We start from the raw sequence: 25093 nt of genomic DNA, 5'->3' as shown, positions 1-25093 counted from the left end.
TAACAATTATGTGTAAAAAAAGCAGATTGAAGGTAGCAGGAAGGTAATGCCATGCCTGGAAAAGCAGTATGTTCAAACCATCTCCTGGGTTAATGACAGCCTTACCTTCCAAACAATGGGAACTCAGGTAGGGATGTCACAATGTAGAAAAAGACATTGCAACTTACTGTAAAGATAACACACATGACCACTGCCAGAGTTGACAATCGTGTGTGTAAGGTGACTGATGTGTGTATGTGTCTTTTTCTGAGAAAGTCTGTGGCCGAATGCTTATGTGTAAAGTCTCTTTTAATTACGCCTGTCTGCAACGTAGCACGTTGTCTTTACGGTAAGTAACAATCTATCTTTTCCGACATTTTTGATACAGCTTTACCTTTCATTAAAATAAATGGTTGGAATTCCATCATAAGATGCATTAAGAAGTATCCTTGAATGTATTGAAGACAGATGGTTTGAGGATGGACACAGTTTTTGAAACTAGTCATCACCAATAAAACAAGGGATATGTCTTAATGCAACTTCTGATGGAATTCCAACCATTTATTCCTACAAAGCAAAAGTAGCAGTTCTACTTCACCTTCAGCATGCTGGAGGTTGTTAAAAAAAATCTTTACTTTTTCTAAAAAATTATATATTGGAAGATACAAAACAGTATTTGTAATAGCTTTTAAGATGGTACTGCACAAAGTATTGTTTGACAGCTCAACCTGACAGTAATGCAAAACACTACCAGCCCCAGTACCTCCTATTTCTTTCAATTGATATGTAGGAAGTTCAAATACCTAAATAAAGTGCGTGAATGATCAGAAAAAGAAAAAAAAATATGTTGGGATATCAAATGATATGTTTGCAAATGTATTACAGTTGTCAGATATTGAGATTTGTGCATATAAACACATAATTTACTTATTTTATTTTGGCATACAATGGACAGTGGTGTCCAAGGCTGATAAGTTATTATGGGCAAACAAAGATTATTATATAGAAACACAAGGAGGAGGGGGGGACTGCTTACATCAGAGACAGAGCCAAATGTCTGTCCCCAAAACTGTGTGAACTGTACTGATTCATTTTTGGCCATTCTAGACCTCTGAAAGTTGTAGTAATGCCAACTTGTCCTCATAACATAAAAATTATTAGATATGAAGTTTTGCACACAGTGGTAGATTGTAGTAGCTTCAAGAACAGCTTCTTATCAGGGAGCAATGATCAAGATCAGGTGCAACAACACACTTTTAGTGTGTTCCCTTCAATAACTCTGCTACAAGCATCCAAAGGGCTATTGATATAACCACTAACAATTTGCTGAACACAGGTTTTATATCTTTAGAGGAATACTAAAATTCTGTAAAGGTTAACTAGGATTTGCAGTAAATTACATTTTTTTTTTTCTGTAGGTCTGTAGAAAAAAAACAGTCTAAAACAAATAGTAAAAATTAAACACACTGGTATTGCATTGTTTTATTGAAATACTAATCTCTATCTGCAGAGCAGTATTCCCATTTGATACAGTGATAATGAACACAGTAAAGTTGTGAAGATCAACCAAGAGCATAGGGAGATGATCCAGCAGTCTTCAGGTAGAAATTTCCACGTGTGCTGCAACAGATACATAGCAAGTAATTATTTGTATTGCAATAAAAAAATCCGTGGATGGAAACAACATACACAACTGAGGGCAACTAACCAGCCATCTGCAGATATAAGACAGACTGACACAAATGCATATTTAAAAAGAAATCAGACAATACTACTAGCGTTTGAGCTTTTGCTCTTTTTCAGTAAAAGCATAAATGCAGAATCTCACATGCACCTAAAGCCACACTGTCATGGCTTGTGGCAACACAAAGTGAAAAGTTAGGACAATTATCTGATCTTTCAATGTGTCCATATACCAACTACCATTATCCTCCATGGCGGTATTGTTATATGACTGTTTACAAACTTTGATAATATAATGTAATTGGTGGAAGGAAGACACACACAAAAGGATTTAACTTTTACAAGCTTTTGGAGCCAGTGGCTCCTTCGTCTGGCAGAAGAGTTGAAGGGGAAGGAAAAGGACTGGAGAAATTCAGGGAAAAGGGGTATGGTTTAGAAAAGTCATTCAGAACCCCAGGTCAGGGGAACTTATCAGATGGGATGAGAAGGAAAGACATTCCAAGAGCTGGTGCAGTAAGCAGATTCAAAAGTATGTTATTTGGACATGATGAGGCTTGCACAGGATATAGGAACACGGAAAGCTGCATCAAACCAGTCTATGGTCTGAAGCCCACCACAACAACAACCAGTCACCCTCACTCTCAGAAAAGACTGATTACAACTGGTTTTACGAATGCCATCGTGGCAGTTCTTACATCAGTGATGAATTAAGTGAAGGTTGATCTGAAAACGTTGCACTAAAAACAAAATATTGATGCTGTGTGCAACATGATCAAAGGGAATTGACATATGGCAGCATGAGCTAGAGGCTACTTTAGGTATGTCAAAGACTGGTTTCACACAAACATTTAGCTGTGATAAATAGCAGTTCCCAAAGGATTCCACACAATTTGAAGTTCATAAACATTCTTTTTTCAGTCGTTGTTAGGAAATGCTCAAAAAATTGGGCTGAGGAAATGCAAAATCCATTCACAGCATCATGACAGAAAAAGTAAACTTTGACACATCTAGATAAGCAAGAAACTATGCAGCCGTCAAATTTTTGGGTGGTCTGAGGTGATCTGAAACTAACAAAAGTGGTTTACTCATGAAGCACTTCCAAAAGACTTCTTTCTTTGGCTGTGTTGGACAGGTCATGACTATTGTTTGAGGACAAAAGAAAGGTAATATTGAGCAGTGTACAACAATTTACCTGACAAAAGTTGACAATGAAATCAGGGGAAAAAACACTGAAAACATTGCATCATTTTTCATCAAGACAATGCCAGCTGTCACATAGTATGTCAAACAATTTATTCTTTTCAGTTTACCTATTACTTGACAAAAAAGTCAATTTAATGTCTCCTTGCCTAAATATACCTCATTTATTAGCTAACATGTTTTCTTTTTGACTTGTAAATAATAGATTTCAGCTATCAGTTGTCCTTTTTAAATTTTATTAGAAGATCCAGATTTCATCTAGAAACTACCTAGTCATTCTCAATGCACTATCATTTTTGATCAATGCATGTAATGCCTGTTAGTCGGGCTTCATCCACAGTTCAAATAAATTAAGTATTTAATGAACTGTGGATAAAGTCTAACCAGCAGGCATGACATGCATTGATCAAAAATGATAGTGCCTTGAAAATGGCTATTTTCTAGATGAAATCTAAATCTGCCAATAAAATTTTAAAAGGCCAACTGATAGCTGAAATCTATTATTTACAAGTCAATATAACAGTCGCTGCATGCAACAGCCTTCTGAATGGAAGGTACCCTGATGATGTTGTCTTTTTCTTATGTCAAACAAAAGAAATATGTGGACAATGATTTCATCACCTCAAGAACCCTTCCAAACTATGTTTTTGAGATACCGACACCAGAATGGAAATAAGTGTTTCCAGAAATGGTTGAAATGGATGTGACAGTATAAAAATTTTAAAAGCTAGTACTTTCAGATACAATAAAATGATTTATGCCCAAAACACATTTTTCTTTCATAATTTTTTTAAAAACTTAATAAGCAGTTCTTGTAGGTCAAACGACATCTGTCATGTTACACATTGAGCTATTCCATTCACTGTGGTGACCAGAGTGATCTCTCTCTAATACAGGTGCTATCTCTAATTCAGTTTCTTTTAAATGCGTGACCTTCATAGCTCTTTGAGGTCCTCCACCTCATTCCCATCTTTATCAATCATATTTACATTCTCCACCATTCCTGTCCTTTTGTTTTCAATCATTTTATGCAGTATTTGCTTATTTACTTTGTTATTCTGTTTCATCACTGTGGTCCTGTTCTCCATCTATTTTTTTGTTTCCTCAATGATCACTTTTTGTACTAGTATTGCAGTGCTTGTGTTGTTAAGAAGAACGATGCAATGTTCTTTCTGACATACATGCATCTCCAAAGGATCGTAGCATCGTTCTTCTTAACAGCATAGGCACTGCAATATTGTATCTGTCTGCCAATACCATGCGGTGACTCAATTCAAAGTGTCCTCCCCTGTATGGGAATTACATAACGTGCATATGAATACAGGTTATGATGTAGGAATGATGGTGTATGGAATTTTGAGTCTGGCTGTGAGTCACACATGAATGGCCAATGCGGTTAAGGCGACCACTCGTATAAAGCAGGAAATCCAGGTTTGAGTTGAAGTTCGGGACAAATTTTCATTGTCGTCATTCCCTCATACACAGCTGATGGTTATTTCATATTTACAACTGTGAATACAGTTAATGCATTTCTCATATTGTATTGTTCTCTTGCTTTTGATGTCCTTTGTTGAAGCCGTACTCTTTAACACATTATTGTTCACTAGTACATTAAAATTTCACCGGGGTGTCTCTTTGTATATCCTGTTACCAGTTCTTTCACATACTCCTCTACGTTTTCTACTAGTGTACACCTAAGACTCCTCCATTCTTCTTTCACAGTGTATGGCTTACCTAGTGGGATTTTTTCACTATTTTATTCTGCTGCTGTTCTGCAAACTCTACATTGTTTTCCCTTCATTATTTTTTTCACCTTTCTTAGTTCCCTGCACTCCTTTCGTTATTCATTCATCTGATATTCATTACTAACAGTTAATGACTACTATCTAAGGCCTCTACATCTACATACATACTCTGCAAGCCGCTATTTGCTTTGTAGCAGAGGGTACCCTGCACCACTACTACCCATTCCCTTTCCTATTCTACTTGCCTACAGAGCTAGGGAAAAATGACTGTTTAAATCCCTCCATATGAGCCCCAATTTCTCGAATCTTGTCTTCATAGTCCTTATGCAAAATGTTTGGCGGTGGCAGTAGAATTGTTCTACAGTCAACTTCAAATGCCAGTTCTCCAGATTTACTCAATAGTGTTCCTCAAAAATGTGTCACCTTCCCTCCAGGGTCTCCCATTTGAATTCCCAAAGCATTTCTGCAACACTTGCACATTGCTTAAACCTACTGGTAATAAATCTAGCGCCCACCTCTTAGTTGCTTCAACGTCTTCCTTTAATCCAACCTGTTGTGGATCCTAAACACTCGAGCAATACTCAAGAATAGGTTGCACCAGCATCCTACAAGCAGTCTACTAATGCTTTCCCAAAATTATGCCAATAAACCATTGAAACGCTGGTGGTACCACTTTGATTTGTGCTATGTAAGTAAGTAAAGCTCTTGTCAACCTGAAGGTTGGTTTGAACACCACAGTTCTTCACAAGGCATGGTTATTTAGGGGTGGTGTGATGTTACCTTCCTCCAAACTCTGAATTGACCTATCCAGCCAATTACAAGAAGACACACAGCCGAAAGTGGGTCCCAACGCACAGTGCAACTCGGCATCATTCACATTAACAAAAATTGGCAGAGCTGACAGGAGTGATAAGTAGTAGATAATCCTCAAATGGACTGGGAAGACCTTCGAATGCCAAGTCTTCAGCACTTTACTACTGAATCATTGAGCCCTATGTCTGTGTTTCTCATCATCTACTATAGTGGTGTGCAAGTAAGACAGCAGGTGCACAACGCGCTCTGACAAAAGAGGGGTGAGGAATACTTTGTGATGTTACCAGAGTGGTCTCCGTCTCTGTCCTGCACCATAGGTAGTGCCAATCCTGGTAACTGATAATGCTGGGATAAACATCAGATAGAGCCACTTCATCTGGTTCTGCCTCTCCCTGAAAATAATTGTGTACTGGCTCTGTCACTTTTTAACGAAGAACTTTATGCCACCAACAGTGGCTAAGCACATTATCTGGTCAAAAGCATCTGCACGCCAGTATGTAATAGAGAACTAACCACTAGTTTTCACGATAGGGGGACCCGCCAACTTAAAAGGAGGCAGGCAGTAGTCTGTTGTCTGTAGGGAAGCAATAACAGTAGCATGGTTTGGTCAGGAGAGCTCAGTGACTTCAAAAGTGGACTAGTCATTGGATGTCACCTGAATAACAGATCCATCAGGGACATTACAGCACATCTAAAACCGTTTAGGTCAACCGTTGGTGATGTGATTGTAAACTGATAATGCAAAGAAACAATGACAGCTAAACCAAGACCAGGCATGCTTCATGTACTGGTGGACAGAGGCTGTTGAGAATTGTTGTAAAAATTCACATGAAACGAGTGGAAGTAATCACCTGCAAGTTCCAAAGTGCTGTCAGCACCCTAGCTAGCACAATGACTGTGCACAGAAGTTACAAAGTATGAGGTTCAGTAGTCGAGAAACTCCTCATAAGCCATAAATTTCTCTAATTAATGCTAAGCGATGCTTCAGGTGGTAAAGAGTGATGCCAATGGACAGTTGATGACTAGAAACGTGATTTGGAGTGATGAATCACCCTATACCCTGTGGCAATCCAATGAAAATGTTTGAGTTTGGCGAATGCCTGGAGAACATTACCTGCCTTATGTGTAGTAAATCACACAGGACCTGGTGTTATGGCATTGGAGTGTTTTTTGTGGATAGAATATCTTCCCTGTATTGCACATAAGAAACTGCTAAAAGCTGAAATGTATGGACACATTTTACAACATTGTTTGCTGCTTACAGTAGAGAGACAGTGCAGATACAATGATTGTTTGTATCTGCATGACAAGGCATCCTGAAATAAAGCAGCACCTGTCAGACATCGGTTTGTGGACAATAACATTCCTGAAATGGACTGGTCTTCCCAGAGTCTCACTGGAACACCTTTGAGGTGGATTAGAAAGTTGACTTCACTCCAGATCCCAGCATACAACATCAATACCTTCTATTGTTTTGATTCTTGAAGAAGAATGGGCAGTCATTCCTCTACAGACACTCAAACACCTGAAAGTATCCCCAGCAGAGTTCCAAATTGTCGTATGGATGAAGAGGGATGAACACAACCTATATTAATGTTTACAATAGGTGTCCAGCTATTTTTGATAAGAAAGGGTACTCTTGCATACCTAAATAAATGTGTACCTTGCCAGTAAGGAGAGTCTAATATCTGGAACCTGTCACATTCCTTGATGACCTGAGCTTCATGTTCTTCCCATGTAAATGTGCTTCATACCATACAACCTTACTGCTGCCAGCTTAATTATTCACAGCTTGTACAATAGATTCATAGCCTTATGTGGTGCACACTAAGCATGCATACAGCCAAACAAAAAGCGAAGTACCAAATGACTCTTCAAGTCAACAGACCATTTTTAAATTGGACTTCTGTTTTCCAGATAACTTATTTTTCCTGATAAGGCAGTACAGTGCATTAACAATACATGATTACCTGCTGGAGGCCTCTGTATGCAAGGTATTAATCAGCAGAGGAAACATGTTACCATGGCTACTTGTGTTGGGTAGTTACGTGCTGTACTTCACCTTCACTGATAGCACGTACTAGTGTTTGAAGGAGAAATAATGATTGGTTACCTGTTCAAATTAAATGCATCTATGAAAAGGTATCTTTTAAATTTCCATGTGATATTACAGCAAAATATTTAGAATTAGTAAGTAAAAAAGTAGGACCTCTTTGTCTGAATACTCAGAAATAACTCATGTCATATTTGGTGATAATGACAGGTGGTGGTGGTAGACTTCAGTTTATTGGTAGAATACAGGGGAAGTGCAATCAGTCCACAAAGGAGATTGCTTATAAATCACTCGTATGGATGATTCTAGAATATTGCTCAAGTGTGTGGGATCCTTAAGAGATAGGACTAACAGGGGAAACTGACTGTATTGAATGTTTAATCCATGGGAGAGTTCACAGAGATACTGAAGGAACTGAACTGGAAAACTCTTGAACATAGACATAAAATATCCTGTGAAAATCTATTAATAAAGTTTCAAGAATTGTCTTCAAATGATTACTCTAGGAATATACTACAACCCCTATGTATCGCTCGCATAGGAATCATGAAGATAAGATTAGAAGAATTTCTGCATGCACAGAGGCATTCAAATGGTCATTATTCCCGCATTCCATACATGGATGGAACAGAAAGAAACCCTAATGACTGGTACAAAGAGATGTACCCTCTGCCATGCACCTCACATGGTTTTGCAGAGTGTAAATGTAAATGTATATGTTGATGTTGACATCAATGTTGATATCAATGTTGATATATTAGAGTAGCTCATGAACAGGAAGCAAGTGCAGGCAGCTATTTCTGAACTCAAAGTACAGACCCCAAAGCATTTATCAAACCCAATCAATCTTTTTAGACCTGCTTGACGCAGAAAAACTGTTTTACAGCCTAGAATTAGATCCTAAATTTTATTGCTCTGGTAGCCAACAAAGTACCAATTAAGTTTTACTCAAGAGCTAAAAACTTTTGTTTCTCATAGTCCCATTGGCTTCCAAATACTATATTGTATGGAGACTAATCCAAAACACGTCTCCGAGCTTTGTTTATGTGGCTGTCACGATGTAGTAATCCCTCCACACATTTTGAATATTAGATTTTCTGTCCTGTATTGCTTTGCAGAGTATTGGAGCAAATCCCATAGAGTATTTATTCCACAAGAGAGAGAAATTATTATAGTGCATAAAGTTACAAACTAAACACCTTGCAAATAATGGAAGTAGTAAATGTATCTAGTCATAACATAAATGAAATACACACACACACACACACACACACACACACACACACACACACACACACACACACACACTAAAAATTATGCTGGTTGGCATGGAGGAGGTCTGTCTGCGTGGAGTATCAACTGTGTTTGAGGAATCAATTATATGGAGGTATCTCATTATGTGGACAAATCTGTACATGAACCAAAGATGTAGAGAGTTAAATCTAATGTCAGTATAACAAAGAAACTTTTGAAAAGTAAATACTGTGGTAGAAAATGATTTCAACAACAATCAGTGTGATCACTATAAAAAGTTGATAACAGAACTGTCAGCCGGCCGCGGTGGTCTCGCGGTTCTAGTCGCGCAGTCTGGAACCGCGCGACTGCTACGGTCGCAGGTTCAAATCCTGCCTTGGGCATGGGTGTGTGTGATGTCCTTAGGTTAGTTAGGTTTAAGTAGTTCTAAGTTCTAGGGGACTGATGACCACTGCTGTTAAGTCCCATAGTGCTCAGAGCCATTTTTGAACAGAACTGTCGAACAGTCAGACCTCAGCACCAAGGGACTGTGATCTCGCGTGTGTGTGTGTGTTTTTTGTTTTTTGTTTTTGTCTAGTTCTGATGAAGGCCTTTTTAGCCAAAAGCTTACTTGGTTGGTCTTTGGTGTGCCTATCAGCGACTCAGCACCTCCGTTATATGGTAAGACGCAATCTATTCAAAATATTGTCATTATTCTATCCTAGATTTTCCGTTTTTTTAAAATCTAACATCTCTCAATCTAGTGTGTAATTTATTTGCATCTACATGGTGAAGCTGAGGATACACCTGTTTTTCGAACCAATAGTACTCCACAACGATTGGGGGTATTGACCTTCAGCAACCATTGGCAGACAGTTCAGGCAATGCAGCTACAGACATTATGGACCATCGGAGCATAGAGCATCATATGCTCATGCTCGAGCAGTTCATTAGAAACAATGATTCTGTAGTCATGGTTCAACGTCTTCTTGATCACAAGTTTATGTCAGATGTTGAGATGCAGTCTCAGATTGAAGCACTGTATGGCATGCAGCATTTAGAAGCACTTCTTTTTATGAGGCTACCTGAAGTCAAGAGTGTACATGAACAAGCCCTGCACAATAGATGATCTCAAGATTTCCATTCATCAGGAAATTGAAGCTGTGCTGAATGAAATGTTGGAGACAGCAATACATCACTTTCAGGAGTGGATCCAAATTTGTTTCCAGAAGGACGTTACCTCATTGACATTATCTTCTGAACCTAATTAAGGTACTGTTACTGAAAGCAAGATTTTTTAAAAATAAAACCAAGCTTCAGTTATTCATAAGTGAGAAACATGCATTTCCTCTGCTGCACCCTGTGTAACTCTAAAATAAGGCCCAACACTATGCTTATTGATTAAGTTATGAACTAGATGGTGAAATGTAACCATTGGAACTGATGATAATGATGGATCATTCATGTAACTTTCTTTAAAAAACATATTTTTCAATAGTTTATATTGTTTTCTGGTGTCCAGTCAGATGCAATTATTTAAGTAATGTGATATTTTGACAGTGTATCTTGTCATTATCTTCAGATGCTACATGTTGAATGAGCAATTTCGCTATGTCGCACCTCATTTATACTATTATTGCTCCACGCTCCTTATCCCACTACTTGGTCACACATACTTTTCAATAGACTGTGGATGTGATATACTTACAATTGCATGTTTGATATAAAGATTAGTGTGCAGTATTTAAAGTTGTATGAAATTAGAGGAAATACTCACTTAGAAGGGCATGGCGCTCCCATAGACACCCTGGTGTTTCCTGAGCATGCTCCATTTTCATAGTTGTTGTAGCTGTCACACTGATAGCTGACGAAAGCCGATGATGTTATAGATTCAGCATAAAGGTCATGGGAACGACTGTGACTGCAATAACCTGAATGAACACAGAAATAGTTTTTACCACACTGTTAAATGTTTATAGAAATTGTTACCTTTATACAGCAAAAGTTACAAGGATAGCACAATTAATTAGGTAACCAAGAACTTTTCATAAATTACAGTGCATTTAAATAAATATCAAAGAGATATTAATCTCTTATTTGGTAATACTTTAATCTTTGTAACTTAAGTACATGTCAGTTGCTCAGAGCTACAACAGCAATGCTTATTGCTCTTGTATTTTCAGTTGCTATTGTCTGCACATTAGTAACTTGCTTTGATATTCTTCCCCAGCTTTACCTGCATTGTGAGTAAGCAGTTAAATGCGTTCATTACTTTGCGTTTTTTGCTTTGAATCATTTTGTATCACTGCATGAGATACAAAAGTATAATCTGTGATGTGGATGAGATGGCACAGTGGTTAGCATGCTGGACCTTTTCTAGCAGCAAGATAACCTCTCTCTCTCTCTCTCATTCAAAGCAAAAAAGTATAATAAACATGGGCTTTAAAATGAATATCTTAAGAGAGATGTACATTTTTTCATCTTCAATACTGTGAAACAAATCTCTTCTACTACAAGCTCTTCGCTTCCCATATATTTAGTAGTGTAGATCAAAACAAGAAAACAAATTGTCCAGTAAGCACTGGCTCTAAAATGAATACTTGAAGAATTGTGAGTTGTTGTTCAGTAGAATACATGTGTTTCACAGTAACAAAGACAAATGCTCATAGTTCTTAAGGTATCCACTTTAGAGTCAATGTTTACTGGACATTTTTTTCTTTTTTTGGTGCATACTACCACCCCTCAAAATATGGAAAGCAAAGAACATGCATTAGAAGAGATTTCTTTTACATCTTGAAGATGACAAAGTGCTCGTACTTCTTAAGGTATGCATTTTAGAGCCCTGTTTGAAGCACTTTTTTGCTTTGAATGGTTGTTCCTGTCATATCCCTGAATATGGACCATTCCTCCAGGGACACCCTGTACAGAATATGTTGCTGAACAATAATAATTTTTTCACAGTCTTCAGATACTATGATTGCCATTATTCTTTCATTTACATATATTGCTTTTTAAATACTTTCCTTATTTCTGTTTTTATAGCAGTCACATTTTTCTTATGCAGCCTGCTTACCTTTCCAGTGCATAGTATATATTTTCTTAAATTCTTACTTTCCGTTCCTGCTTGTTTTGACTGATATTCATAAATTAATTAAAAATTTACAGTTCTTAATTTTTGGTTACTATTTAAAACTTTGAGTTTCTTTAATCTGTGTCTCATATTAAGAAAGATTGCCACATTTGTCCACAGGCAAAGAGACTGACCCTATTAAGACCGCTGTATTTCATTTTGAGATAGGATGTAAATGAATTAAGTTTTGCTTTTGTTTGTGGGAGCCTGCTATTAAATTCTTCAAAACCTTCATTCTTTATCATTTATTTCCTGTCATTGTCTTTACAACCATTAGGCATTGTTCATAAAATCTTTACAGTATAGTTCTTCAACAGCAAATTTAATTTGTACTCACCACCAATATCAACTCCACAACCCTCCTGGAGTAGCCCACCATTAGGGAAGAAATCAGCATGTCCTAGAGAATCAACCCACCCAAGAACTGAGGTATGTATGACTTGAACAAAACTTGCATCTGAAGAATCCACCCTGTCGGCTGCATCTTTACCTCCAAAGAGAGGAGCAGCTGGATCCAATGCTGCAGACACACAAGTTTAATTTCAAGATAGCTCTTCGATGACAGATTATATATTGTGTAGTAATTTACAATACTTCAAAAACTACATTAATTTTCTGAAATATGGAATACTTGCATGTGTTTAGATATTCTGAAATATGGAATACTTGCATGTGTTTAGATAATATGTGGCCACAATTATGGGACAGTGATAAAAATAATTTAAATAAGCATTTTAACAGGCAAGTACTTATTTTCTAGATATTTCTTCTCCTAAGTTTACTGTATATGAAGGCTGCATTCATTAATTATGTATGATGTCATCATTAAAGTAAAGCTAACTTAACACAAAGGTGGGTCTAAATGTCGTGGTGATAATATGGACACTGTTACTAAGGTAGCATGGTGAGCACACAGAGCCAGTTGCATGAACATCCACAGTTTATTTTGGGAACCAAATGACATGCAACTTTATTTTTTTCTTTATATGCAAACACAAAGCTTTGCCAGAGATGACTATCATGTTAACTGACAGCAAAATTGTAAGATCATCTGCGAATTGAAACTTGCTCACTAGGAATTACACCCATCCACAGAGTCATACCTGCTTATAAATTCATGTAAATATGGTAACATGAGCATTTTTAAAGGCCTATTTCCAGGAGTAATTTATAACTGTTGTTCATGGGCTTTGTGTTTATCGTAGTTTCATTAGTGTAACCCATGTAAATGTGGATAATCTGTAAGCACGGTGAAAAAAATACAATTGTTGTGGGACAATAATTTTTCCATAGTGTAAGGACATCTAACAGCAAAACTATAAAATTTTGGTTTTAGATGTTACCTGTTATCCTGCCGACTGTTGCAGAAGCTCTGTTTCCAGCCACACCAGCAACATGTGCACCCAGACTGTGTCCAACTACTTCCATATTGGAAGCAGAAGCACCCTGCTGCACCAGGAAATCAATAAAGCGTGCTACAATTGCTCCCACCTCTGGGACAGCATCTGCTGCTGGTTTATAAAGCACATTGCTTGCAGGACCACGCCAGTCCACCATGATAATGTTGTAATCACCTCCTTGAATCCAACCTGTAAGTCAGAACAGATCACATGCAGCATGATTCACTGTACTGAACTTCGTTTTCTATGTGCTCAGTTATTATATACATAATAAATTGCGATAAAACATGTCAACAAATAACACAACTCTCTGTAACTTGTTTTCCGTAATACATGATTTCACTTATTGAATCTGATATACCCTCAGACTGCTTTCAATCCTTGAACAGTAGTTCCATATACTTTAAAAATTTCAAAATACTTGTTTTGGGAAATGTGTGATTTTAAATAGGACAACATCCTTCCATTACTGTATATTGTGCTGTGAAATTTAATATAAAGCTCTCTTGAGGCTCTGCATCATTGATCTCAGAACACAATTAATGACAGGGATGTCTTCTGTTTTCCTCGAGATAAGCACAACAAAAAGATTCTCACAATTAAAACTTTTGGCTGTTAAGGCCTTCTTCAAACACACACACACACACACACACACACACACACACACACACACACACATCCTGCAACTCAGCATCTCCGCTATATGGTGAGTAGCAACTTTCCTCTCCATAATAGTGCTACATTCCATACTGGATTTTCCATTGTTTGATTCTAGCAGACTGGGATTATATTATCAGTAGTTCAGGGGTGCATACCTCTAAGTTGGCATCTTTCATCTTGAGTTATTTTCTTAATTACTTTCCTGTAGTTCTTTATTAATTAGGTTTGATTTTTCTACCCTCTGTTAGAGCTTGATACTCTGTTCTTACAAATCAAGTCAATCATCATTCATTTAACAATTCATTCATCCATTCATTCTACTTCTTTGAAGTGCCAAATGTATCTCCCCTGTCAGTGATTCAGTCCTTTGGACTGTTCAAATACTGAGCATTAATATATTTTTTTGCCTTTTAGATATTAGTCTCTTTTAACTCTCATTATTGGTGTTACATAGTCTCATTCTCTTCTGTATTTTGCATGAAATTCTTGAGCTCTTCTTAGCCTGACCGACAATTCCATAGGCTCTGTTTGGTATCTTAAATTGCATAATTTGTCAAACAAGAGATTCCTTCATATGCTGAGTCATGTATCTGTCAAGTTCAACTATGACTTTATAACATAATTCTTTTTTTCTTCATCTCAGATTTCATCCTTCTTCCTCATGTGCACACAGAACCCATCAACATCAAACCTTGGATGCATTTTCTCTTGCACTGTAAACAGATTTCGTGTTTCACAGTATACAGGTACGTTACCATGATTGTATTCAATTACACAAACTACACTGCTGCGAAAATTTTCATCTCAGCATTGTTTGAATTTGTCTTTAGTTGCTACTGTTGCTCAGGTTGTGTGGGCTGCCAAACATTGGATTAATTAGTGAAAAAAAGGGAGGAATACTTAAAAAATTTAAGTTTGGCACTAATTGCTGACTTAGGTTTCAGTTCCTCATCATTTCTATTTAAGTCTTTTCACCCAGACTCTGTCGCCAATTTTTTTAATAGAGCATAAGGTAGTAAGGTTAGTAGAATCTTCCATTTGTGCAAAGGAAAATTACAAACATATAGGTATAAAACACCTATCTGTAATAGTTCTGCTTTAATTTCCCTAGAATATGATATTCATTTCAGTCACAGTTAAGAAATGCATGATAGTTGCTCATGACAAAGAGCCCTACTTTTAGTGCCTTTGATGACAGTTTTAAACTTCTCAGTTTGATAAATGTGGTAATATTAATTGTAAAAAGATGGTTATTTACTTGTTACAATTAAAGTGTAGGTACAATTAAGAGCAAGTATAATAAATAATGATATTACAGAAAATAAAATTTAAAAATGTTTCTTTATTTTACTGCAAAAATTTTAAGTTCATTCTCCAGTGATGCAGTGGATATCCCTAATCTCATACAGTCACTCTGTCTGAATTGTACTTTTATGATAAACTTACAGGGCATTTATGGGCCTACTTTGACTAAACTCCTGAGTATGTACTTTTCCAAGTACTGAAGTGTCTGTTACACACATGTATCAGCATTACAATGTATTTATAATCAGAACTTGTAGCTGTAGTAACTGGCGTGCGAAAGTAATGTATTTTTGTTGGAAGTGATTTAAAATGTTAGCCAAAAGAAGCCTCCTAAAAATTCACACTGTTAATACAAGGTCATAATCAACATTTGAAGGTTTTAATTCTGTGTTTGTGAACAAATCATGCATGAATTATAATATTTTAGTATGGTTTTGAAAAAAATTAGCAGGAGTAGTTAAAACATTCACTTTGGTTATATACAGGGTTGTACAAAACGATGTTACGGCTCATATCATACTATATAATTTTAAATTTTCTTTTGTTGCAGGCTAGAGATGACCACCCGATATACTGTGGAAGAGATTCAGAAGGTAGCAGTTTGGATGGAAGTGTTTGGGTCATCCTCAACTGCAAGGGAAAAAATTCAGCAATGGTTTCATAAGGATCCTCCAAACAGGTTAATTGTCTGTTAGCTGCAGGAGAAATTTTGTGCACCAAGTCTGTGACCAATGACTGCAAAGGAACCAATGGACATCCAAGAAGTGTTGAAATGGAAGGCAACATCATAAATGTTCAAGACACAATGACTAAGGGCTTAGGAAAGTCAAGTACAAGATCAAATTACCAAGTGTCTTGAGAATTTCCCACCTCAATCTGAGAATGAAACTGTACCACATTCAAATGATCCAGGCCCTGTAAAATGCTGGATTGTTATTAGAAATGATGCATGTGGATCCTCATGTTGTGTGCTTTATGTCAGATGAGGCCACATTTCATGTCACTGTCAACATGAATACGCACAGTTGCATCATTTGGATTGTAGATAATGTCAATGAACTAAGGTAGCACACTCAATCCTATCCAAAAGTTAACATATGTTGCAGCATTTTGAAATTTGGAGTACTGGGTCCATATCTTTTTCATGATCAGATCGGAGATTTTTACCTAAATATGTTGCAGGATTTTGTTGCTGGCTGTCTTCCCCTCTGTATCGTAACATCATGTTACTTCTAGCAAGATGATGCTCCACCACATTATTTCTTAAAGGTTCAACATTGCCTGATTGAAACATGTGGCAGATGATGGAGTGGCATTTGGCTTGGCAACCACAGTCATGCAACTTGACTCCATCTGACTTGTGACTATGCAGTATGGTGAAAGAATGCGTGCATGCTACAAGACCTACTGACATTAATGACCTTAAAGGACTCATAACAGAAGATGTCCACAGAAATATGTGAATGAGCTATGGTCTTTTTGGAGAGAAGACTTTGTACATGCATTTGGAAACAGGGAGTATGGGTCAAAGAAGTGTATTAGTTGCATTTAGACTTGTGAACACAATGTGTGTTTTTATATCAAAATAAATAAAATAATAACAAAATAAAGGTCAACCCCATACAAATGGTAAAATATAATAAAAGTGAGTCCCACAGAAGTGGTAATATCTTTTTGGGAAACCCAGTGTATTAATAAAATTCATTTATCACTGCCTTTCAATTTATATTTTATTTCTAGCATTATTTCTTCAGTTATTTGGTCTTAAATCTATGGCCATAAAATAATGTTTCTCAGATATCTAACATCTTCCTTTTTACTTGATAATTAGTTAACGGATTGAAATACAAAATGAATGTCACATTACTGGGCCTCAAATCTGTCTTCTGCATAATGGTATATTAGACTACTGGCAGAAATGTACAGACTTTTCCCACCAGTGCTGAGAAAGTTTTCTACAGGAATTCATAGTTGTCCATATATTTGGATATACTTGGGAATTCATGGTAGATGCAGAAATCCTTTAACATCCAAATATATCTTACAGACATTTCTTCTTTGTATGGAGATAGCAAGAATTAGATGTGTATCTGCATGGCCTAATTATCAACTGATCATTTTCCTGATACTATGGATATAGCATGCAACAGGAATTTGAAATAGTTCTTGTTATAACACTCCTCCCAAATCTGCTTAAGCCAGATCAGTGGACTTTGTTAATTTACACAGCTAAAACAACATCTGGAACACTACATTTCACACATTGGCACTCATTTATGGAAACCATCCTTGGAATAGCAATATGGAATCCTCATGCTGTACTCCAGAACAGTTTATGCAGTATAAGTTGTGGCAAGTGACAATCCACATGTTGCTTCATCTAACTTTCATTTCTTTTCAAAGGCAAAATAAATCTGAGAAACGGTTTGGTATAGCTTGATCAGCATTTTCTATTATTCTGGATGTGGATAACTAAAAACTATAAAAAAAGACAGGTAGTTTATCTGTAGTATTGTTGCTCATTAACTACATCAGATCTCTTGGATATTTTCACTTCTAATTCAATAATTTTTGCATGTTCTGCAATATTGTATATTTATGTTCCAATTCATAATGAATGAGTCATTAAATTATTCCTGTCAGTGCACCTTATTTTTATTTTTTCATAAGTTTTTTTCCATTCCTTGACTAGCCATTGTTTTGATATTTGACTTTATATTTTGGTTCTCAAAAGAAAGCATTATTTTGAAAACCTCATGATTTTGTCTCTCTTAATGGTTTGTGTGCTTTTTTTAGTGACTGGAAAGTTTTGTTGCAAAATATGTCTCATAATTTTCAGAGATTTTGCTGAAGCTTTATCTACCAAAAATTAATTCATTATATATTTACAAATTATATTTCCATACCATTGCGAAGTGCAACTAGATGATCCTCATTTGACAACCATCCATGAATGGCAAACCTTGTTTGTCGGCTGTTGCTGAAGTAGCCCAATGTTGAAGCATCTCCAATCGTCACATACTGAGCAGAGGAGGGGTTTGATCTGTAATGTAGCATATAGTTTATTAATTTTGACTGAAAATTAAACTGAGATGAAAGAGGAGCTTAAAATAGTGTGCAGTGAGAGTTTGCCCATAACCATTTTAGTAGACAGATGTTCAACCAAGTCATATCTTTTGACTACAGCATTACATTATATACATTCTTTCATAACATTTACTGTAAATAATTGATGCAAATTTAAAGAGTATGGTGATGTTCATTGAGGTGATGCAAAAAGGAACAAAAATACCTTCATTCACTTATATAAAAACTGATTTGAGTTCAGTGAAGAATGAAGTGTTGCTAGCAAACTATTTCATTACTTGCTTAATGCTATAAGCATCTGACGGCTAGTAAAGCTGAATTTGAAAGTAAACTAACAGAGTGTTAAATAGACTGCATACTGACTCTTTTTATGTCTTTATGATATATCATTCTCATTCATTCCCTCATATATCATTTTCTTCAAGACAGTGAACCTTCAGCAATGCAAAACGATTCAACATGCCCCTTAATGAAAGACAAGCAACTCACAGAACCAATCAAAAATAGTCCCACACTCAGGGAATGAATGTAAGGGAGCAGAGACAGGAATCCTGCTTCGCCATTCTAGGTGAGATCCTAGTGGGAGTGGTTTGCCATTGTCTTCCTCTGACCTGTTACAAAGTATCAAGCGTACAACTGTGTCATGTGGGTGACTTTGATGAGTGCTCGTATAGTAAGTGTTGTGTTGTGGAGAAGGCAATGGAGAGGGTGAACCCTGGTGCCAGCATATAGCCCGCTCCTCTCAAATAGCACCAAGGGAGCCGCAGAGTTTAACACCCCGATCTTCCAGAAGACCACCGTCAACAAGGTCATGTGCCCTCACTTCATGAGGCATTGCAAAGAAGGCTGGAATTTAATTCAGGCCATTGGCACAAGATCTACTGATCAGGAACTTCATGCAACCACCTCTCCTCCCCTTGCCGGCCAAATACTGGTAGGTAAAATTTTTCACTGCGAGGATTCAGACTGGCATACCTCCGAGTTGAGCATGACTGCACAAGCTTGCATTACTCACCTCAGTTACAGAAGTGGGTAGAAATATAGGATGTACATAATATACTACAACTACACTGATTGATACTATTTGTGATTACAACAGCTAAATGTAACCCAGTGAATTAGAAGGATGATCACTATTTTGCAAAAAGTGGCTCCATCTTCAGTTACATTATGGAGCTGCTCTTTACCCACTGTTGTTTTAGCTTAGTAGTTAGTTGGTTACACTGGTATATTTCAAGAAATTCTATAACAATAGGTGCCTATTTATGCATGCATGCAGCTTTAAGTTGGACGCTGCTACTTGCCATGTATCCAACATGAATTTTCAAACCTTGGATCAATATAACTGGATAAATTCCTCGGAGGAGTGGCACTTGGTTGAATACCTTTGTACCAGACTACACATAAATGAAAATTATTTTTCGTTTTTGTATTGTGATTGTGCAAATACCAGTTCAGTTGAAACCAGTTTCTTTAGTTAAAACAATACCGTTATGGAATAAATGTATGGGAAGTCATTGTAAGAATTCCAAGATCCTGAAACAGACCTCTGTAAGATACGTGTTGAGTGCTTAACACAATATCCTTGCTCCTCATTACTTATAAATAAATACTTTATTTACTTTAGGCACTTTGTCCAAAAAGACAACAAGGTGTGAAAATTAACAAAATAAGGCAACATCCTTGTCTTTTGGTCAATGGAGTGGGAGATGATATTAAGAGAAAATCTTGCTGAACTGAGCTGCTTGATTAGTTTATCTACCTGTTGACACCATTTTGTCTTGTTATCCTGCTGGACCCCAAGGAACTTTACAGACAGGGCTTCAAGAATAGTATATGAAGTGGAATAGCAGTAAGACGCTAGCCTCACTCTCAGGAAGAGAGCAGTTTAATTCACCATCTGGCCATCTAGGTTAATCTTCCTGTGGCTTCTCTATTTGCTTAAGGCAAATGTTGGGATGGTTCTTTTAATAAGGACTTGGCCAAATTTCTTCACCATCTTTCCTTATACTGAGGTTGTGCCCTGTCTCTAGTGTTCTCCTCATTGGCAGGATATTAAACACTAATCATCTTTCCTTTACTTAATTTATGAAAATTAGTGTCTACTTATAGTGTTGGCAAATCATTTTTGCTTGTTTGAAATTGCATAAAATGAGTCTTTTTGATATCGAGACTTAAACTGTTTGCTGTGAAGTAGTTGTAAGCCTGTTCACCTATCACCTTAGCTGTTTGGTAAGGTTTTGTTTGGGCTCCTGATTAGCATGCAAATGGCAGCAGCAAACTCCACAGTTTTGGAACTCTCTCATTTTTGTGCAAATGACCTGTATAAGATGTAACTAATTAAGCTAAATGATCATCAGAATGCATAAGAAATAAATGTAGCAGGCATTGTCATCTATAATTATGTGAATCAATGAGAGTAGGACCAAAAAAACAGAAATGATATGCAAGTATCAAGTGCCCACATGATGCTATTATGTATTAAACACTTTCAAGTCCATTGGAAATAATGAAACAGAGGTGCACATTTGATAATGTCTTAGATTTTGTTTTCTTTGATCCCTAGAAGGCATTTCCCATGAGTCACATATAAAAAATGTAGGCAAAGCTAAAAAGCAATATCCCCAATATGCTATTTCCACACAGAATTTAGCATATTGAAAAATGCACATATGAATCATGGTTATTCATAAGGAAATTATAAGTTTTATGTAGTGCATTTAGCAAACTAACCATATGCTATTTTACCTGTGATGAATCTTTGTGAACTCAGTGGATGTTATCCAAATAAAGACTGTGAAAGATATCTGCAACCAGACACAAACACTTTGGACAAATTGCATTACTAGTCTCTATTCTTACATGAGAATCCTTCTTACACCCAGGTATAATATCAAACTGATTGAAAGCTAGCTGTTTATAGAAGTGCTACCATGGCAACAACCAATTAGAGAATGAGATTTGATACACTCTCTGTTTTGTTTTCTGTTGTCATATCACTCTGCAGATGACAATTCTAGCCAGTAACATTAACTGTTGTTGTTAATTTTCATCATATTCTTTGGGCAGATTTTTTATAATATGCGAAAGAATCTCAGTAGCTAATGTTGAAAGTTACCAGCAAAGTGATTAGGCTACTTTGATTCCACTAAGCAAAATCAGCACTGCAGCATAATGGAGAAGGTATGAACCAATTCACTTATGAACTGCAGAGCTACTGGTAATGTGCCCACATTGGCGTCACAATTTTAGCCTAGTGTATGTAAGAACTGCCATCTTGGAAGACTAGGGTATTAATAATTAAGTCTTCAGTAATAACATAGGAAATCTGAATGTTCAACACCTTAAAATGTCTGTTCTTTTTCAAGAGTCATGTCACCAATGAATCCATTTGCTTGTAATTAAAGCAGCCATGGAACATCACACAACATTCACTGCCCCTTTTAGAGGGTTCTGCAGGATGTCTCAAGGAGCTTTGTAGTTAACACCCTGCCATCCAACATTCACAAAGAGCAGTGTTTGTAACTTTCTGCAATGTATACTAACACACTGTAATCTTTTTCAGTTACAGCCCAGATGTGAGTTGCTTGTAAACCAGGATTTTTACCACTGCTGGTAACCACAAAGGACAGTATACAGCAATAAACCTGTGAAATTGCTCACTTACTTCTCTGGTTGGCTTCAGGTAAGTTTGTAGATTATGATGTTCCAACACTTCCCTACGAGGTAAGGTCACCCCTGCCTGCTCCTCATCATGCTTGGAGCCAGGCACAGGGAAAGCAGGCTACCTGCCAGACAGCCCTGTTGCACGTGTTCTGTGTCTATGTGAGCTAGTTGGTTAACCCTACCCACGCGCACTTGGCCAGTCAAATACAATCGTGTATGCTAAGGTCCACCTGCAAGACTGTCTGCCATCTGTCCCTGCCTTCCTGTGCCCATGCCCATCTGACATGAACTGAAACAGTCTGCTGTGCCCACCTGGCTGTCTCTGGGTTGGGACATGAACTGAAACAGTCTGCTGTAGACAGTGAACTCTGTTTACCACTTTGTCACATCTGTGTTGCACCACTTATTACACACATTGAACTTTAACATCTGTGAGAATACTCTGAATACTCTCTCTGCAGTTGCCACCTCCTCCATATTGCCATACAACCTGGGCAATCATCTGAAGTTACTATTAGCTCAGATATGGTGAGTGACCAATTTGTCTAAAGAATTTGTTTATAATTTTAGAAATTCTTGTATTTTGTCATAGAAATTAGCATTAAAGTACTCTATTAATTTGGTTCTACTATAATAATTAATGTTCTGTTCTCAGTTAAACCTAAAACTTTTGACAAAATAAATTCAATAAATGTTCTGTAAAGAATATGAACAAGTAAACTACTTAAATGTGTTCTGCACGGGTACTGCTACTGGTAATGGATGCTCTTCAAACAATATTTCACTTTCAGTCACCAACTATAAGTGTACATATCAAGTGTCCCTATAATGATTCCAAGTACTTTGAACAATGAGTCGCCCAATTTATCAATCCCCTCTTTCTGTTGCTTACAATTTTCGTTTTCACTTGACTGTTTTTATAAACATGTCTTATGATTTATTTATTAAAGTAGTACTTACTTAGTATAAAGTCTGAAACTGACATCACTGTCACTCACAGCATACTTTACTGGGCTGTCATAGTCAAGATCAATGAGGTAAATTTTCCCATCACCACCAGGGATAAGCTTCCAGTGTACAGCACTCACTGAAATGCATACATTTCATTTAAATAACTAAATATTCTAAAATTTAAATGCTAAATTAATATATAAGAATTTGACCCATTTATACTTTTGTTATATGTGATATAGTAGTGTACACAGAACAAAAATGTAAAAGTTGTAGGAAATTGTCACTGTGATTGTAACAAAGCAGCTTTTAGAAAACTGCAGCATCAGAGTAGTGCTGGAAAAGCTACAGTAAAAGAAGAAAGGCAAAACAATTTTTGGCACAAGACTCGATTCATTGCCACAACAAATAAATAAAGCAGATAAGTGGAAAATCAACTGATGTTTAAAAAATAAATATTGATTAGAATCAATAATTCCATACACGCATTGGTTCATTCACCACCAGAGGATCAAACACTATTTTGGGAGGGAGGGGGTGGGGGGTGGGGTGAATATGCATATACTCCACAGTAGTGATATGGGTATGAAAAAATATAGTAAAGTAACAGGCAAAAAATTGCTTAATATAAAGCTACATACTCTAAAAATAAAGCTGCAGCAGATTCTGTGGAAGAAATGCTTCAATTTGACAGAAGAATTTTTGATGAATGAAATAATGGTTTGAGCAAGGGTCAATGGAAACATCACTGTTGAAGCAGGCTAAAGACAGTAATTGAAAACAGGCCAAAGACAGTCATCAGTAATTCAATATTTTTGTGAACACGAAGAGCAGTTCTGCCATTGTGTCTCTGTATTAGACCTTTATTTACTTATAGGATGGAGGCTGTTGCTACATCTTCATACTGACTGTGTATTGTTCTTGGACTCTGGTCCAGCAATGAATTATTCATATATCCGTCCTGTATGCCTGGCTAGAGCAATTAGGTACAGAACATACAATCTTAATGATAAACAGAAAAATTATTAACTACACTGATTTTAAACCATCATTACTGGTTTCAGTTTTGCTTACAAGACATCTCACTTTGAAGGTCATAATATTTGGCCCCAAAAAAGCCAGTGACAGCTTCCCAGCCCCCCCCCCCCCCCTTTCTCCCAGGATCTTGGGTGAGTTTGCATCAGTCTAACGCTTTTATCTTTTGAATAACCTTTCTCAGTCTTCTGTTGTGCTCTTTCCTTCACAGGAGTGGCTGTCAGTTCTGAAAATTTGAGATTCATGGAGTATCAGTTTTTGTTGGCTTTGCTAGAATGCTTACACCTTCAGAAATAAACAGGTTCCCTTTTTCTATCCTATACATGAATATTCTTCTAACAATATGATTCAGAGGGCAAGATTATATGAACATGATTGAAAATCCAAAATCCATACAAATTTTAAATATAAATAAAAACTCAAATAAAAGGAGCCAGTGATGAATGAATTAGACAGTCGAGAAAACAAACCAGCTGAAAGCATTAAAATTATGTTTCTATAGAATGTAGGTTTTTTATGTTTACAGGAGATAAATCTTAATATAACAACAATATTAGACATACCATCAGCTACAAGCACAGAGCACAGCAGCAGAAATAATTTGGATGCCATTTTGGATGGAGTCATTAGCTGTTATGCGAGCGTTCTTAAATAGTGGACATTATCTTATGAAAAGTATATCATAAACAGATAATTTTCTAAATTACATCTTGAATAACAACTTAAGTACTCCCAGTACTCTAAATGACAGAATTATCAGTTGTATATGATAATAACTGAAGTGCCTAAACAGGTAAGGTATTCAAGGCAAGATAATGTTTGCTTCTTACCACATAGAGGGTGCACTGAGGAACAGACAGGTGCTATTAAACTTTCACTGAAAAGTAGACTAGGCTGTTGGACAGAGTCCTTCTTCAGTTTTACATATTTTAAATAAGACGAAGAAGAAGAGGAGGTAGGGAAATACACACACACACACACACACACACACACACACACACACACACACACCCTTAGCACCCAGAGATGACTGTGGCCATTTGTGTGTGTGTGTGTGTGTGTGTGTGTGTGTGTGTGTGTGTGTGTGTGTGTGTGTGTGTTCTGTATCTGATCCGAAGAAGAGCACTGTGTGATAGCTTAATCTACTTTTAAA

The 25093-nt window shown here is 36.8% G+C and overlaps 1 protein-coding gene across 1 annotated transcript; it reads right to left on the bottom strand.

Moving 5' to 3' along the window:
• Window positions 1–1446: 1446 nt before the first annotated feature.
• On the bottom strand, window positions 1447–24594 carry LOC126279074 (lipase member H-like). The gene is made up of 7 exons (XM_049979532.1): window positions 24504–24594; window positions 22915–23041; window positions 18108–18244; window positions 13180–13425; window positions 12174–12356; window positions 10484–10637; window positions 1447–1599 (listed from the first exon to the last, which is right to left on the bottom strand). Exons 1-7 carry the CDS (start codon window positions 24565–24567, stop codon window positions 1542–1544), a joined length of 969 nt encoding a protein of 322 aa, XP_049835489.1. The 5' UTR covers window positions 24568–24594; the 3' UTR covers window positions 1447–1541.
• Between the last annotated feature and the right edge of the window lie 499 nt (window positions 24595–25093).

This window comes from Schistocerca gregaria, chromosome 6, assembly GCF_023897955.1.
Source record: "Schistocerca gregaria isolate iqSchGreg1 chromosome 6, iqSchGreg1.2, whole genome shotgun sequence".
NCBI classification, from domain to species: domain Eukaryota; kingdom Metazoa; phylum Arthropoda; class Insecta; order Orthoptera; family Acrididae; genus Schistocerca; species Schistocerca gregaria.
The sequence above is the reverse complement of the archived record's forward strand: the minus strand, read 5'-3'. Positions and strand labels throughout refer to the sequence as shown.

Bases quoted from the DNA above. Each gene is read 5' to 3' on its own strand.
- LOC126279074 (XM_049979532.1), bottom strand. From the start codon at position 24,567: ATGACTCCATCCAAAATGGCATCCAAATTATTTCTGCTGCTGTGCTCT. The intron at 23,042-24,503 runs GTATGTCTAATA...TATGCATTTCAG, and splicing joins CTCTGTGCTTGTAGCTGATG to TGAGTGCTGTACACTGGAAG. The intron at 1,600-10,483 runs GTGAGTATTTCC...TATCTGTTGCAG, and splicing joins GGAGCGCCATGCCCTTCTAA to CACACGTGGAAATTTCTACC.